The 19,106-nt window shown below is 39.2% G+C and overlaps 1 protein-coding gene across 5 annotated transcripts in view; it reads right to left on the reverse strand.

Annotated features, from left to right (window-relative positions):
- Nucleotides 1–19,106, reverse strand: part of LIMS1 (LIM zinc finger domain containing 1) — a 146,955-nt gene that overhangs the window by 52,241 nt on the left and 75,608 nt on the right. The window contains exon 1 of one of the 5 annotated variants that reach the window (XM_077914858.1): nucleotides 10,629–10,848. The exons of 3 other annotated variants lie outside the window; for them this stretch is intronic. In XM_077914858.1, coding sequence (XP_077770984.1) covers nucleotides 10,629–10,735 — 107 coding nt within the window. In that variant the 5' untranslated portion in view covers nucleotides 10,736–10,848. Of the gene's footprint in view, nucleotides 1–10,628; nucleotides 10,849–19,106 lie in introns of those variants that run through there. One more of the 5 variants, XM_077914859.1, reaches the window with a different exon arrangement.

Genomic DNA, 19,106 nt, shown 5'->3' on the forward strand with positions numbered 1-19,106 from the left:
CTCTCTCTCAAATAAATAAAATCTTAAAAAAAAAAAAAAAAACACCTAAGTGAAGCCCAAGTTTTGTGGTTAAGAGCTCATACTCTGAACATAGGACACAAATGGGTATGGCCCTGGGTTCAAACCTCAACTGCCCAAATTACCAATCATGTGCCTCTACAGAGAGTCCTTTCCTGTCTTGGAGGAAAGTGGGAAATCAGTGGCACCTCACAGGATTATTGTGAGGATTCAGTGAGGCTATGAAGCACTTACCACACAGCCAGAAAAGCACTAAATGGTATGAAAGGTCAAGGTGACTTTTAAAAACAGTTAATGAGTTTATAGTTATATGGGACATGTGTATTGATAATCTTACTGTAGGTTCGGGAAAAATTTTAAATAGGACACAAAAAAATACAAACTTTATAAACAGAAAAGAAAATCAAGTATCTTCTGCTTTTCAAAAGCTACTTATAAAAATAAGACAAGCTACAAACTGGGAGGAAACATTTGCAAAATATTTATCTGATGAAAGACTCTTATGTAGAATACAACAAACACTGTTCAAGCTTAATTCTATTAAGAAACATCCCAATAAAAGATGGGCAAAAATTCAACATTTTCCCAAAAATACATAGATTGCAAATAAGCACATGAATTGATGCTCAAATATATGAGTCATTAAGAAAATGCAAATTAAAACCACAATTAAAACACTAAAACACACCCTCAGAATGGTTAAAATTGAAAAGAAATTTACCAAACCAAGCGTTGGTGAGAATGCGGAGAAATGGAACCCTCAGACACTGCTGGTGGAACTATAAATGGTACAATTTCTTTGGAAAGCATTTTAGAATTTTTTTTTCTTTTTCAATACTTAAAAAAAATCAGTGGCAGTCCTGAGGCTGACTCCCTGCTGAGATAGAGCCAGAGGACACTGAGATCTTGACCTGACCCGAAATCAAGGGTCTGCCACTTAACCTACTGAGCCACCCAAGCACCCCTAGACATCTCTCAAAAAACTTAATATACATAACCTAGCCAACAACCAGTCATTCCACCCAAGAGAAATGAAACTACATGTCCTAGGGGCACCTGGGTGGCTCAGTGGTTGAGCATCTGCCTTTTGGCTCAGGGCGTGATCCTGGAGTCCCAGGATTGAGTCCCTGCATCGGGTTCCCCACAGGGAGCCTGCTTCTCCTTCTGCCTATGTCTCTGCCTCTCTCTCTCTGTGTCTCTCATGAATAAATAAATAAAAATTTTTTAAAAAATTAAAAAAAGAAAGAAAGTACATGTCCTTGCAAGGACTCGTACAACAATGTTCACAGCAGCTTTATTTGTCATAGCCAAAAACTGGAACCAACTCAAATGTCAACCAACAAGCAACTGGCTAAACAGATTATAACCTTTCTGTAAGATGGAACATCACTCAAGGATACAACGGAATGGGCTGCTGATACAAGCAACAACATGAATGGATCTCAAACTAAGTATGCTGAGTTAAAAAGCCAGTTAAAACAGAGAAAACATTATTGTATGATTCTATTTTATTTTTTATTTTTTTTAAAGATTTTAAAAATTTATTTATTCAAAGAGAGAGGCAGAGACACAGGCAGAGGGAGAAGCAGGCTCCATGCAGGGAGTCTGACGTGGGACTCGATCCTGGGTCTCCAGCATCACACCCCGGGCTGAAGGTGGCACTAAACCGCTGCGCCACTGGGGCTGCCGTATGATTCTACTTTATATGAAAGTCTAAAAAATACAAAGTAATCTAGAGTGACAAAAGGCAGAGCAAAGTCCTTAGGGATGCAGGGAAGGATTATATAATTAGGCATGAGGAAACTCTGTGGATGATGAGCAGGCTCATTATTTTGATTGTGGTGAGAATATCACTGTGTATAGGTGTCAAAATTGATCAAACTGCACATTAAAATTGTGCGCTTCACTGAGATTCATTAGTTCAACCTCAATAAAGCTGTTTCTTAAAAAAAACTGCACACCAGAATGATTTTTTTTTTCAGAATGATTTTTAATCTTTATACACTGCTGTATGAACACATCACACCACTGCTATGGGTTGAATTTTGTCACCTAAAAAGATATGTTGATGTCCTAACCCCTGGTATCCATGAATAGGATCTTATTTGGAAACAGAATCTTTGCAGATATAATTAAGATACAAGTTAAGATGACTGGTGTACTTACAGAAAGAGGAGAGAAGCCACAGAGATAAGACACACCCATAGGGTAGAACACCGTATGAGACAACGGCACACATGGAAAGGAGGCCATGTCACAAAAGAGGCAGAGCGTGGAACATCTACAAGCCAACTAGTAAACAACCATTGCCAGCACATGCCAGAAGCTAGAAGAGGCAAGGAAAGATTCTCTCCTTCACGTTTCAGAGGAAGTACAGGCCTGCTGACACAGTGATTTCTCACTTCTAGTCTTCAGAACTGTGAGACAGTAAACGTGCTATTTAAAGCCACCCAGTTCGTGGTACTTTGTTACAGCAGCTCTATGAAACTAACACAACCTTTAAAAAGACTTAAAAAGTTGGGGGATGCCTGGCTGGCTCAGTCTTGGGGTTGTAAGTTGACCCCCCATACTGGGTGTAGAGGTTACTTAAAAATAAAATCTTAAAAGAAAAAGCTTGAGGGGCACCTGGGTGGCTCAGTTGGTTGAGTGTCTGACTCTTGGTTTCAGCTCAGGTTATGATCTCTGGGTAGTGGGATAGAGCCTTGCATTGGACTCTGTCTGCACTTAGTGTGGAATCTGCTGGAGATTACCTCCATCTCCTCCTCCCCCTGCTCAAGCTCTCTCTCAAAGTAAATAAATAAATGCATACATACATACATAAATAAAATCTTAAAAGAAACAAAAACTTAAGGAGTTGTATATGCGAAAACATATTTATTTCTAAAAGTAGATTTTTAAAAAAGATTTTATTAATTCATGAGGAACAGAGAGAGAGAGAGAGAGGCAAAGACACAGGCAGAGGGAGAAGCAGGCTCCCTACAGGGTCCCTGATGTAGGACTCAATCCCAGGACCCTGGGATCACGCATGAGCTGAAGGCAGACGCTCAACCATTGAGCTACCCAGGTGCCCGTAAAAGTACATATCCTATAGGAGAATATTTGTGTCCAAAGTTGGTTTTAACTCTTTTTTTTTTTTTTTTTTTTTTTTTTTATGATAGTCACACAGAGAGAGAGAGAGAGGCAGAGACATAGGCAGAGGGAGAAGCAGGCTCCATGCACCGGGAGCCCGACGTGGGATTCGATCCCGGGTCTCCAGGATCGTGCCTTGGGCCAAAGGCAGGCGCCAAACCGCTGCGCCACCCAGGGATCCCCCAAAGTTGGTTTTAATCGCAGAATGGCCACTGGGTCTCACAGATACATAATAAATGCCTGTTTGTCCAAAATACACATTTAGGGCAGCCCAGGTGGCTCAGTGGTTTAGCGCCACCTTCAGCCCAGGGCCTGATCCTGGAAACCCGGGATCGAGTCCCATGTCAGGCTCCCTGCATGGAGCCTGCTTCTCCCTCTGCCTGTGTCTCTGCCTCTCTCTGTCTCTCTCATGAATAAATAAATAAAATCTTTAAAAAAAAATAAAATAAAAACCTTAGTCATTTAAAAAATACATTTATATATAAATATATACAAAATAAATAATACATTTCATTTTAATAGCATCTATCCAAATGATATAGGTAATGTGTTAAGTTTTTTAGTCAACTGCAATTTTTCTAATAAATGATTTATCATTGATACTTTAAGGTTTTTGTGTGTTTTAAACCAATAGGAAAGCAATTATAATGATTAAAATCTTGGTATTTAATTGTCATAGTAAATCATTTAGAAAGTATTATGTGTATTGACAACAAATTCACAAATTGATTCCAAAGTTGAGGTTCATTCCAAAATGTCTCTTTCCTATACAGAAAAACAGAAAAGGGATCTTTATCTCAAGACTTTTCACTACTTTTAACTATTCCTTTCATACACCTAATTTTTAAGCATTAACATTGCTATTTTTAATTTTAGCATATGCTCTCTAAAGTTATATAGAAATACTTTAGGTGACAAAAAAAACATATTTCCCTTTAGAAAAGAAGTTTTCCCAAACTACTTAAACATAAAATGACCATGATCTTTTGTTCATGGTATTTTGGTACATATAAAGAGGTATAGAGGTACCACTGCCACTTAAGTTTCTCATTTCTTCACTCATTCAATGAGGAATAGGTACTGGACAGTGATGACCCACCAGGTACTATGATAGATGCTAGAGATGCAAAAGAAGTAAGGCAAGGCCTTTGGTCTTGGAGAATCCTCTCTTTATTAATAGAGAGGGCATAGGAGAGGGACAGGTTAAATGAGAAGACTGAGGAAGGGTGTGCCTATAAAACCAATTATTACAATATAAATACTTGTGGATTTTACTCTTAAAAACATATGTGTAATTGAGATATAACTGACACTGTAAGTTTGAGGTAGCCAATCCAACCTGTTGGTTTGATACATTTATACATTGTAATACTATTCCTACAGTAGTTTTAGCTAACATCTCTACCATGTCACATAATTATCATTTCCTTTTTGTGTTAAGAATAGTTAAGATCTAGTCTCAGCAACTTTGAAGTGTTTAGTACAGTAGTGTTGACTATAAGTATAATTACTATGTTGGATATTAGATATCCAGCACTTATTTATCTACTAGTTGCAAGTTTGTACCCTTTAAAACAACATCTTTTTAATTCCCTACACCTTAGGCCCTGGTAACCATCATTCGACTCAGTTCTTACAAGCTGAGTTTTTTTTTTGGTTCCACACATAAGAAAGATCATACTAGTATTTGTCTTTCTCTGACTTATCTCAGCATAATGCTCTCAAGGTCTATCCATGTTGTCACAGTTGCCAAGATTTCCTTTCTTTTTCATGGCTGAATAATATTCTAGTGCATATGTTTGTCTATATCACACTCTTAAACCCACAAGAAAGCACTATTTACTACCTTTAATTTTATTTTTAAAGATTTTATTATTTATTCGTGAGAGGGGTGCAGACACAGGCAGAGGGAGAAGCAGGCTCCCCTGCAGGGAACCCGATGTGGGACTCGATCCAGGATCATGAACTCAGCCAAAGGCAGATGCTCAACCACAGCCAACCAGGCATCCCTATTTACTACCTTTTAAAATGCAACCCTGGCAAACTGATACCTCTGTGTACCAGAGAGAGAGAAATATGTTATTAATTGTGTGATGTGTTCACTGTTAGAAGATTAAATGTGCTCTCACTGAACCATTAAATAATAGACAAAAATGGCAAAGCTTCAGTTTTATCCCATTGTCTACTATATTTCTAAGACTAAAATACGAACATTGGTTTTTCATTCAAAAGACAGGCAAAGAAATGATTAGCAAACTACAAAGCAAGTGTGCAAGGAAATGCACAGCCTACGATGACCTACTCCAACCTCAACCGAACGCAGAGCACTAACTTATTTGAATCAAAGGACAGGAACTGGTTAATAAGGATGATCACCTTTTCCAATTTTAGGTTCTTCTTCCCTATTGAATTGTGAGTTAAAAAACAAACACTTCTGAGAACATGAGCCTTCGTAATACAGTGCCTGACCTATAACAAGGGCTCAATCAATGGTAATGTATTATTCAGGAACACATGATCTGAGTTTTCTGTTCTGAAACCACGTCAAGGACATTCCTACTACTTAAAAATGATTATGTACTATATCTAGAAAGATATGAGATCAGAACGCTTACTTAATAACCAGAAAGTAAAGGTTACTTTTCTTTGCACTTCCTCCTACTCCTGGTCATCCAGTTTCATCAGGAAAAGGGAGGAAAGACAGCACATGGAGGTTCTAACAAGTGACTTCTCAATGATTCATCCAGTCAACTTCACATAAGGATACAAACTTCAAAGTATTTTTTCTTTTTTTCACACTTATTTCAAGATTGACACAGCCCTGACTTTATCCCAGTATGATCAATCTAACTGTGCTGTGGGGAGGGTAGAGGCATAACTAAAGGAACAACAGAGAAAGATCAAGGGTTCTTTATGTCAGCACGAGATCAAGGATATAATGCCACTGTAGCAAAAAACTACCGGAGACAATATATGCAAATAAGCTTGGCTGTGTTCCAATAAAACTTTATTTATGGACATTGAAATCTGAATTTCATGTAATTTTCATTGTCATGAAATATGCTTTTTATTTATTTATTTTTTAAGATTTTATTTCTTTATTCATGAGAGACAGAGAGAGAGAGAGGCAGAGACACAGGCAGAGGGAGAAGCAGGCTCCATGCAGGGAGCCCGATCCAAGACTCGATCCAGGACTCCAGGATCACGCCCTGGGCGGAAGGCAGGCGCTAAACTGCTAAGCCACCCAGGGATCCCCAAAATATACTTTTTTTTAAGATTTTATTTATTCATGAGAGACATACAGATTGAGAGAGAGAGAGAGAGAGAGAGAGAGAGAGGCAGAGACACAGGCTGAGGGGGAAGCAGGCTCCATGCAGGGAGCCGGACGTGGGACTCAATCCTGGGACTCCAGGATCAGGCCCTGGGCTGAATGAAGGTGGTGCTAAACCACTGAGCCACCTGGGCTGCCCCGAAATATGCTTTTTAAAAATTTTTTCCAACCACCAAAAAATATAAAATCCATCCTAAGCTCATGGGCCATAGAAAAACAGCCAGTGGGCAAGACTTGGCAAATGTTTCTATGTAAACTGTTTCTTTCTTTAAAAAAAAAAAAAAAAAAAAAAAAAGATTTATTTACTTATGATACAGAGAGAGAGAGAGAGAGAGAGAGAGAGAGGCAGAGACACAGGAGGAGGGAGAAGCAGGCTCCATGCCGGAAGCCCGACGTGGGACTTGATCCTGGGACTCCAGGATCGCGCCCTGGGCCAAAGGCAGGCGCTAAACCACTGAGCCACCCAGAGATCCCCTGTAAACTATGTTTCAAACCTAGCCAGTCAAGAGTTTGAATTTTGACATGTCCCCAATCAAGTATTTACAGATCCCTTTATATCTATCTGAGGCAGAGCAAAAGTAACAGAATTTTAAGGCTGTGTGTGTGCATGCGTGTGTGGATTGTTTAGCTGTGTTTTTCATTCCAGCTTCCTCAAAAAACAAACAGGCTGCAACATAGTCTAAGAGATGGAATAAATAGCTAAGAAGTAGATATATATAAATATCTTACATACAATTTTTGAGCATCAAAAATTCCAAGGAAAAAAGGGTGAATGCTCTGTAGAGGCATAAGGCTCAAAACAAGTTCTCAGCCCACTGACATAAAAGTGTGAGCTACTTTGTGCTAATGAGTCCACTGCTTAATTCAAAAGTTAAACTAAACCAGTTCTATCCAGGTCACGAGAGATGGCCCTAAAGACAATCTATACGCCTTTATATAGAGAGAATTCTGGGGTATAAATGAATATCCATGCTCTATCTAAATCCTTAACATTGAGCTTCATGAGGGAAAGTAATTCCCAATTGCTGCTTAGGCATGTTAGAACCTAGCCAAAATTAAGGACATGCTCCAGACCTCAAGACAAAGGCCCATAGTGACAACTACTATTTAAACAGCATAAATGGCCATACTGTAACCCTCAAATGTAGAGAATAATGTTCTATTATACAAAGTATGCAAGTACAGCAGGGTTTGGCTTATATTTAGTACTTCAAAATAAAAATCTGTAAAGAGTCAGTGTTTTTCATGCGGACTTTCACAAGTGTGAAGCCAGGGTAGTTTTCATGTCTTTCACAGTACTCCTTAGACACTTGTGTTGTTTCAGAGCACAGTCTTTTATTTTAACTTACAAGAAAAATGTTTTTTTGGCAATGGGCACAGTTCTTTTATCTTTGATAGTCCTGTCAGGGTCCATAAACATGCCAAAATAGCGAACACAAGAGTGAGAAGGAATGCAAGCAGGAATGGGTCTTGCGCAAAACTGAGCCGGTGTAAGAGATGTTTGATACTACATGCATTCAAAGTCAAACAACTGCTTGCATGAAGAGCACCTGTTGGTCAGTCCATGTGCCAAAACTGTGGTGTGCCTTGAGGGGAAGAACTGTGTCCAATCCATCACCACTCTTTGTTTAGCACAGGGTAGGCACCCAATAAAAATTAGTTGAATAATGCATGAAAGCCATTAACCCTACAGTACTTCACACAAGATAATAATACCCCTGCCTCAGTAGGTTGGGAGTAAGGATTTTGAGCTAGAAAACGTTGCTGAATAGCAGCAGTTATATTTTTATCCTCATTCTAAAGAACAAACTGAGGTTCAACATTACATAACTTGTCCAAACCAGTGGTGCTGAAATGGGTGTGCCTACCCTCCCTGATTCTTATTAGCTAAGAAACCCGATTTAATACTAAACATAGGCTTCCTGTAAAATTAGAAAAAAAAAAAAAAAAAACCGATTCTCCAAATTGATATAAAGTCCACAAAGAGACAATTGCCTATTTTTCCTAGCTAAGCACTGCACTCCAAATAATGGTCATTCTCTCTGCTTAGAAGCTAGAGAAATGGCAGAAACATAAGTCCAGGGAACTACATCACCAGACTGGGTGAAAATATATTTCCCCTTAACTCAGTGGAACAAGCAATACTTCTTAAGAATTATTCTTCCTCCTTTGATTCAAAGTCAAGACAGACGAAAAATATCTAGTTGTTTCGAAGGTCATTATAATTATATGAATAACTACCTCCTTGGGCATATAGGCAATTTTATTCATCGTACTTTTGTTACTGTCTGAAAAGAAGTAAAATATGATTAGTCTCAAATATTGTTTTACATATCTTAATTTTTTTTTAAAGGGAATTCTTTAGGACCCCAAATGTGAAATTAAAACTGTTTCTGGTAACTTTTCACTCTTGGATCAAGAGTAGACTGGAGTCTAAACTAAATGTTGACTTTAGAGGCCACTTCCAACAGCCTATCTGGTTTGCAAAAGAGAGCTCAATATTTTCACTAAACCTCATATAATCTGTAACAATTGAAACTCTGAAGGCTTTAAATTTTGTCTAATCCAATCAATTCAAAGTTAATACATTAAATGTCCCTAAGAGACACCTGATACAGTAAGGAATAAATTCTAATAATGTTAGTACCGATCACAGTCCTTTAATGTTACTATTCTCTTCAAAGAGTAATGACAGAGGGGCGCCTGGGTGGCTCAGGCAGTTCAGCGTCTACATTCAGCTCAGGTCATGATCCTGGGGTCCTGGGATCCAGCCCCAGGTGCACTCCCTGCTCAGCGGGGAGTCTGCTTCTCCCTCTCCCCTTCTGCCTGTGCGCTCTCTCTCTCTCACATAAAAAATAAAACATTGGGCAGCCCGGGTGGCTCAGTGGTTTAGCACCGCCTTCAGCCCAGGGCCTGATCCTGGGGACCCCGGATCAAGTCCCACGTCCCGCTCCCTGCATGGAGCCTGCTTCTCCCTCTGTCTGTGTCTCTGCCTCTCTCTTTCTGTGTCTCTCATGAATAAATAAATAAAAATCTTAAAAAATAAATAAAAAAATATTTTAAAAACCCAACAAAAGGTAATTAAAGAGTTGATAATTTTCAAGTAAATGTTTCACTCCCAAACTACAGCTCTTGTAGTATATATAGCTTGCTGCAAGGCAAATAAATACAAGGTAACAGAAGTTTAAAAAGGCTTCCTTGACAATTTTTCCCTATCAAATTTCAATACTGAATTTAAAGCAAATTCTAAAAATGAAGTTATAGAAACAAAAAAGAAATAGTACACAGCATGTAAGTATTTCTCCCACCGTCTAATTGAAATATTCAAATACTTAAACCACGAGTCCATAAACAAATTTAAGTACTATACAGTAAATGTAATAAAAAGAAAAGGAAGTCTCTCTTTACTGCAGCCTCCTGTCAGCAGTAAAACAGGAACACTTCATCTCAGAAACAGAAAATCTAAACCCTTCACAGTTAACATAGTATTTTAACATATAGGTTAATGTTGCAGGGACATTTTAGAACCTAAAAATCCAAAACCAATTCTCAGTAGCCGTAACAAAACTAAAACTGTATTGTTGGAGGCAAATTAACTTTGAAAACAAACAAAAAAATCCCCCCTAACCTTTTAGTTAAAATGCTCTCCAGATTTTTGATGTCCTTCCTTCCTAGGTTACATTCACTGGTTTCTGCATTCCTTTGCTGAATCTATTTCAATAACAAAGAATCCTCTTTGAACATCCCCAACCCCCACCCAAAATTCAAAGAAAAATTCCACACAGAAACTATGTTCTAATAAAACAAAGTAATCTATCTTTAAACTAAGGGGAGGGGGAATTAATTGTTTCCAATTTTAAATATTACTTTGATGATTGTATAATTTTTAAAGACATAACAGCACTGCAGGTTTGGAGAATAGCTAAAACAACTCACAGGATTTGTAAAGAAATGGAAAATGAGTTCTAGTTTTGCACAGTTCCAATCCAGCACAATCTTGGGATTGTGTTCAGTCTTTAATTACAGACTGAGAGGTTCCAATGGAACCTCTCTTCAATGTGTATTCCCTACTGCTGCATCCATTTAGGCACGGATCTCGCCGCAATCACTAGGTGCCTTGACCTCCAGCCAACCATGACTTTGCACTCACCTTAGCTCTTCCTCCGGTAACCCATTTAGTCTCACACTATCGGGGCGATCTCGTCTTCTCCGGTAGAGACCTGAGTGTGACAGCTCTTTAAGCTGTAATGCAGTCATACTTCTCCCTACACATCAGTTAACTGACAATTGGATGCATTTATGCTGAGCAGAGTGGCTGCCAGAGCTCAGAAAGAGCGTGACTCTTGCCGGGACCTCAGCACACCTGACCAGAGTTGGAAACCTCCAGGCAAGCCTGGCTAAGCACAGCTTCCTGTTTCTCTGTTGGTACACACCCTCCTCAGCGAGGCCTGGCCCGCCTTATCTCAGGGCCTTGCACCTTGGAGGGGGTGGGGGAGTCAGTGACCTGAGTTGCTCACATGTTTACTAATAAGCAAAGTTTAATTGTTATGAACAATCCAATCACACCAATTCCCTTATAAATTTTTCCAGCATCGCTCTGAATTAAAATTGGGCTAAAAAGCTCCAGTAAGGTAATGACTAAAGAAGGGTCCTGCCCTATTTTATTTGCCAGGAAATCCAATAACACTCCACAAGCAGCTGTCAGTTTAAAGAAGTGCCTGGTCATCATGAGCTCTTCGGGATATTTTCCTTCAAAAAAAAAAAAAAAATTGTACTGAGAGACTGAGGGAAGCAGTGCAATTCCTCTCTCTCCCCTCTCTACTTAAAATCCTCTTTAGAAAGGAAGGAAATGTCTTTTCTTTTCCCCTAAATATTATTCAAAAATTCATAACTGAAAGGAACTGAAAGTGGTTTCTTCCTTCAATTTCCATTCAATGATTTTCTAAATGTAACTACCTACTCTAAAAATTCCCTCTCATCAAATGTGCACCTCAGAAGCCACACTGTCTGCCTAAAGGTGTTCTGGGTGCCTGTGCAGCCCTTGTAGTTAGTGGCATATCTGATCCTAGATGGTGATGAAGTTACAAAGGAGATTTGTTTTGGTGTGTATGGAGTGTGAGTGCTTTTGCAAGAGGGGTCTGCAGATAATGGAGGACAGATAACATGGAGCAAGTCCTTTTTCGTTAAAGGCTTCAAATGACAACATCAGTGCAACAGCATGCAGGATTCTAGCCTCCGTTTCTGATTCTCAATACAAATCACCATCTCACAGACACAGGCTAGATTCTTGGCAAGTTCTTAGCTAATCATCTGACTTCATGGTTCCAATAATTTCTCTTTGAGTAATCTGTATCAGTTTCTTTCCCTTCTAGAATGCCCTCAATAAGAGCACAGGAAGATGTCTCTGAAACTTCCTTTTGCACCATGGGTTAAAGCGTTAACATATTCCCCCAACAGTATCTCTACAAAGATTAAGGTACCCACAAGGAAAGGGGGGAGGGGTCTATACCTTACTTCTTCTACTCAGGACATGCTAGCACCCCTCAGGGCTACTATTCATCACCCCAGTTCCACCACCTCAATGAAAGAACAGATAGATTCTTACAGCTGCCATCAAAATGTAACATATGTTTTTAAAGATGCAAGGAAAAAATTACTAATTATAATACTAGATTTAAATAGTCATGAAACACATAAAAAAATCAAGTGACAAATTTACCTCTTTGTCTTTCTGGAAGGACACACACACATAAAAAGGGTAATACTGGAGGCTTCTGGGGAGCTTGGGGACAAGAGCAGAAGAAAGCCTTTCTGTTTATAAAGTTCTGCTCTTAACTTTGAATATAGAAGATCTGCATATGCCTTTTGTATGAAACTCTAGGATCCCACTGAGACCTAAAGTACAGAAAAACTTAAAGTTTACAGTAACAGAAACATATAAAATTAGGATTCCTAAAGTGTCTAATTCTCACATTCTTGTCAAGATACGTGTGAATAACAAATAAAGAGCAACAACCACCAATCTTCAGTTTCTTTTTCACTCAAGGCATCAGGACAGAATAGATGCCCAATGAATAAAACACAAATTAATTTTGTATTTACTACAAACACAGAGACCTCAACAGTATTTTTTTCCCTTTTCAGGCTTTTATTTAAATTCTACTTAGAATACAGTGTAATATTAGTTTCAAGAAACCCCAACATTAAACAGTATTCGGTTCTATAAAAGATAAAAATAAGAGATGCTGATTTTTAATAGAGCTTTAAAAGAAGTAATGCAGCATGCTGACAAGGAAAACATGCTTGGCAACTACTAAAGGTTAACAAGACAGGAAACACCTCGCTGTGTAGGATGAATCCTGTATTTGATGAGTCTAAGGTTAAAAGGATGTGACCAGAAAAAAAAAAAAAAAAAGTTCCCGAGCTATATAACAAACACACCGAAACAATTCTTACCCTCTGACTTTTTTTTTAAAAGATTTTATTTATTTATTCATGAGAGACACATGCAGAGAGAGAGGCAGAGACACGGGCAGAGGGAGAAGCAGGCTCCAGTGCAGGGAGCCCGAAGTGGGACTCAATCCCAGGGCTCCAGGATCACGCCCTGGGCTGATGACGGTGCTAAACCACTGGGCCACCTGGGCTGCCCACCCTCTGATTTTTAAAATGGCTGTAATGACAAATGGGAACCTGAGCAAATCAATGCTTATGGGGGTCTAACAAAATTGCCACAATGAGTAAAACTAAATTCTGGGCTAGGGCAAAGCTTTTCTTACTTTGTTTTTTCACTGAGGAGGCTTCCTCTTTGTCCCCAGCACTCCCTCAGATGTGCTGGGATTTTACTGAGCTGTAAGTAGAATGAGGGGAAGGATACACGGCCACACAGCTGGGTACCTGCACAATTTCTAAAGGGAAATTCACAAATGCCACAAAACACACCACTGACTGACCAGCCAGATTACCAACTTCTCTCCTCACAGCAGTGTTCCTGAACTTCAGCACCAAGGGAGGGAGAGCACACCCTTGGAACAACAGGGTGGTGGCCAGCAAAGGCAATCTCTTGTCATTTTTTTTTTTTTTTTACTTTCATACTTTTCCATAGAAACAGAGCTATCAATTATACCTTCTGTTTACAGTACAGAGGGAAGCCTATGCAAGTGCCTCTTCCGTGGGCCCCTATACAGGGAAACGTTTCAGGTTCACACTCCAAGCATGTCTGAAGGCTGAAGGCCAAGCTAGCCTCCCATTCAATGTGGAATTCCCTACTATCTTTCTCCACAGGGGCTCACTCCTATATAGTATCATTTGCCTGGGATTCTCTGAACCTAATTACAACTTTTTATTCACTTCTATCCAAACTGTTGGGTTCTCTTTGAACCTGTACTTTGACATAATTAGATATCTGTTCCAGCTTAACATCATCAGAATAGCTGATAATTTCTTCTACAGGTTTAAGCTCTTGATTGAGATGACTCAATACAAGTTCTTCGGAGCATCACACAAGTCCTGTTCTGCCAGGCTAATCTAACCCAGTGGGTTTTCACCTTTCAGAGGGTCAGAGACCTTTTATAGATCTGATGAAAGTAAATGACTCTCAGAAAATGCATGTGAGCACATTTTTATCATCATTTCAGGGAACTGATAGTTTCTTCAGAAGCCAACAGATGGACTTTACCTTGGGTCTTTTTTTTTTTTTAAGATTTTATTTATTTATTCATGAGATACAGAGAGAGAGAGAGAGGCAGAGACACAGGCAGAGGGAGAAACAGGTTCCATGCAGGAAGCCTGATGTGGGATTCAATCCCGGGTCTCCAGGATCACACCCTGGGCCGAAGGCAGGCGCTAAACCGCTGAGCCACCTGGGTTGCCCTACCTTGGATCTTCTGATTTGCACTGATCTTCCCCCTTCTCTGAAAACCTGTAGCATCACAGAAAATAGGACTGTGGATCTAATTTGTTCCTTTAATATATATTTATTCAGTGTTCTGTAATGGGCTAGACACTGTTTGTCTCTTCTACATTTCTTCTAACTAATCATTCTGCCACTGATCTTACCCTCTTCTAATCTATCCTCCAAATTTCAAAGTGCTCTTTTAAAATATAAACTGATCAGGGGATCCCTGGGTGGCTCAGCGGTTTCGCGCCTGCCTTTGGCCCAGGGCGCGATCCTGGAGTCCTGGGATCGAGTCCCGCATCGGGCTCCCGGCATGGAGCCTGCTTCTCCCTCTCCTCTGCCTGTGTCTCTGCCTCTGTCTCTCTCTCTCTCTCTGTCTATCATAAATAAATAAAAATAAATTTAAAAAAATTGATCATGTACTGATCCTGCTGAAAAACTTTTGAATGGCTCATTGCCATGGGGTGCAAACTGAGCCCAGCTGAGCCTGCACCATCTCCACATCTGCACTGAACTCCAGGTGCTTCCCAGGACAGGCTTCACTTCCTCTCACCTTCTGGCCTTTCCACACATAGTTTCCTAAGACTAGAAGATGGACCAACTCCTAATCATCCCACCAGGACTCAGTATAAGGATGAACTCTTACAAGAAACATTTCTAGACTCTAAGCACTCACAGTTCCCTTTCTGTTGCTCCCAGAGTGCCTTCCCCTAGCAACTGTGCTTGCTTCCTTCTGTCATACTCTCACAGCTCCATGATAGATTGTTTCTCCATCCACCTCTCCCCTTAGGATAACAGGTCTGTGACGGTAGCAATACATCTAATTGATAACTGTGTCCAGAAGGCCAGATACACGGTAGGTATTTGTTAAATAAGTTCTTTGGTTTAGTGGTTCAACCAATTGATTTTGAGATCCTAATCACTTAGCATTACCTGTGAGATTAAAGCTCCAGATTTTTTTTTTTTGCATTTAACACTCAATATTACCTAAATGAGATTTTTTAAGATTTTATTTATTTGAGAGAGAGAGAGAGAGAGAGAGAGAGAGAGAGACTGAGCGAATAAGGAGGAGGGAGGGGCAGAGGGAAACAGAGGAGCAGACTCCCACAGAGCAGGGAGCCCAACAGAGGGCTCAATCCCAGGACCCTGAAATCATGACCTGAGCCCAAGGCAGAGGCTTAATCGACTGAGCCACCCAGGTGCCCCTAAATGAGGTTTTTAGAAGGCACATCTACTCCATAGTTTTACAAAATTTACATTCTTGGTGAGACTGTAAAACTCAGAAGCTTTTCATATTTGTAGAGTTGAACAGTACCTCCCACAATATAAACACTTTCCATTTGGGATAAGAAAAAAAATAAACCTAGATTTCTGAGTATATCTGTTTTTTTAGGTTGAAGTATAATTAACATACAATTATATTATTTTTGGGCATACACGATAATGACTCAACAATACTGTATATGACTCCATATTCATCATAAAAAGTGTACTGTTATGACATTATGACAGTTTTTCATGTACTTGATCCAAGTACTCCTTCAGGCATGAGAAGGTAAAGAAATCTAGTTAAACATCAAACCTCTAAAACTGATCATTAGTATTACTAAACTGTCAAGCCAGTGGCAAACTGGCTTCTGTTAGAGTTAACTGGGCCTCATTAGCAGTACCTTTTGTACTAGCTACCAAGAGCCTGTAAAGTGGTCAAACAGTTGTACATTTCCAGGCCATTCATTTCCTTGTGTGACATATAGTAGAGAAGAATTTTATGTCTTGCAATTAACTTTGAACTTAATGAATCCTTTTTTAGTTTAAATTTTATCTCATGAATAATCATTTACAGGGGAAAGCAAACACTCTCTAGTAAAGCAAGAATATCATCCTTTCTCACTATGTCTAACATATTCATCTCCTAAACATTTGTTTATCGGCCATGCTATCTCCCTAAAAGAGACCTCTCAAGAGTGTTCTGGGCCATGAATAGGAAGGAAGGACCCGTGCTGACAAAAGACCTGCCACAGAAGAGTTCAAATTCCAATATGCCATCGTAAGCAGGTTCAAGTTCAAATTAACCAGAGCAAAAAAATATAAGACAGAATAAACTAAAAAAAAAAAAAAAAAAAAAAAAAAAGCCCACAGTCAGAAAAAAAATCACCAAAAAATACAGTCCCATTCATAAATAGATGACACTGCCAACTGTCTACAAGTCCCTCTGAACTTTTTCTTTAATTAGCTTTTCTGTAACTCACTCAAGATGGACACACCTGAGTGGACAGGCTGACCTGTCATCAGAAGCTTATGAGAAGCTCACTGTATCATTCTGAGTCAGAGACAGACTGAAGTTTCTCTCACAACCAGCAGTCTGAGGTCATCTATAGTATTTTGCTAGACAATTAATGTTCTCAGAAGATGCTGTCAAGATATGGCAAGTTTTCCTAGCATATTTCAAAGGAATTTGAAATAAAATTTCAAGTAACCTATCCCATCCACATTTTTAGAAGGCTGAGCACAAGGGAAGTTGGTATAAGGATACAAGGAAATCAGAAGACATTCCATGTTTGGCAGCTTACTTTCTGTGTTTGGCATATAAGCACACAGGAAGTCATTTCACTATCAAAGTCCTCAATTCTTCCATTTAGAGACAGAAGCAACTGAACCAGATGATACCAGTGGTCTTTTCCCTAGATTAAAATGACTTGACTTTGGGGCACCTGGGTGGCTCAGTGGTTGAGCATGACCTCATAGCTCAGGTCATGATCCTGGGGTCCTGGGATCAAGTTCCCGCATCGGGCTCCCCACAGGAAGTCTGCTTCTCCTCCCTCTGCTTGTGTCTCTGCCTCTTTCTGTGTCTCTCATGAATAAATAAAATCTTTAAAAAAAACCAACTTGATTTTAAGAAAGGACCTGTGTAACATGATGTGCCAATGTTGATGAAGTTCTAACAGTACACTTTACCCCAATCACTGTGTTAGTGAGAAATCCCATTCCTGAGTAAATTAGGAACACAAGGTTAGGATTTATACATCAGCTCTTCAACAAACATTGTTTGGAGCCTAACATATGCCAGGTCTTCACAGAGTGTAGAGGCAGGAACAGAGGAGAAAGACACTGAGCATCTTTGAATTTTTCTTGATTGTTGCTGTCCTGTTCACTTTCTGTTTCGGTCAAAAGAGCTGCTCCAAAGACAAGATCTAATGAGGATATTAAATACCATGAGAAGGCATCCTGATCATCCCAGCCTCAACACTTGCAGCAAAAACAGAGAATCTTCCTCAACAGAGCCCTGAAATCATAGGGAAGGAATAGGAAGTAGATGTTTGAGGAGGGTTGCACTTTTCTTCCACAAAGTAAACTGTAACGTACCTCATTTGATGCCCTAAACGTGTTTTTGGAAAACGGAATACAAGATTAAACTTTTGTAAACAGAATAATTTTTAATTCTCCAATGAAACTTGTTTTTAAAAAAAATTCTACTGGTAATATTTCAACGAAAGAGAGCTTTTCTGATTATCCAGATTTTCACATAATTCAACTTATATATGTTTTGATACAATTTTTTTAACATTGTATCATTTGTAACAGCTATATCATTTCTACTCTCTCTACCCGTGTACTTCATAGCGCGTTGATATCTGCTGAGCATATTTCTAAACTAAAATCTCATTTGAAAAAATCTAATAGGTGAAGTAATTATGTATGGGAGGACCAAAGAAACAGTTATTTCCATATTCTAAGGCAGGCAAAGTCACAAGCCAGCACTGTGGTCTTCTGAAGCCCCGGAAGAACAAACACGGTTGTGCTCCCTGCCCTGGGATTTCAGGTGTGTTTTAAAGACTAAACCACAATACCTGCCTTACCCCAATATAGGACTCATTACTACAGGCAGCAATGTCAATACATCAACTTTCACAGCAAAACTATTTTCACAAAGTTCTCAAAATATTTCTAGGTTCTGTATGTCTCATCTTAAAGGCAACAACATAAAGAAAATGTTTGTGTCGCCTCATTTCTAATGTCAGCATCATCTTTTCACTGTTATTTTTTTACCTCAGATAAAAGTTCAATTCCATGATAAAAATAGGATTTTTAAGAATGCTCTAAAGACATAATTATTTCAATAAGGGCAATATTTCCTGTACGGTTTTACTGTTCTAGAATGATCAATGGTAATTATTATTCATGATACAGTGCTGTGTGGAAAAAGGCTACAAGGTACTGCATACTCTTTCCATTTTGTACAAAAAGACCACATATGTGTACACCACATATGTGTGCACATCTACACATACACACACCACAGAGTCTGGAAAAGTATATACCAAAATATCTCTGGTTGGTAGGATCTGAAAAGATTAGAAATTATTCTTTTATGGATTATCTATGTTTTCTAAGTCTTCTACAATGTACAAATATAGTTCTATAATAAGGAACCAAAATTTAAAATGCTTAAAATAATGAAGAGAACAAAAATTAAATGAAGATACACTATTCAATCTTCCAAGGGGTTCGTAATCAAATCAGGGAGAAAGAACACCTCATAAATCTCAGTATATATAACCAAATACTAATGCGTCCCCCGGAGTCGGTTGGATTTGAGCGAGAGCTGCAGTACAGGAAAGGGTTTGGGGGAGAGGGAAGTAGAGGGCACTCCAGGTGGAGGAGACATCCTCCCATATGACTAAGAGAGATCTGTCAAAGGGATAATAGGAGCAGCAGACCTTCTAAGGCAGGATC

Source organism: Canis aureus, chromosome 11 (assembly GCF_053574225.1).
Source record: "Canis aureus isolate CA01 chromosome 11, VMU_Caureus_v.1.0, whole genome shotgun sequence".
Taxonomy (NCBI): domain Eukaryota; kingdom Metazoa; phylum Chordata; class Mammalia; order Carnivora; family Canidae; genus Canis; species Canis aureus.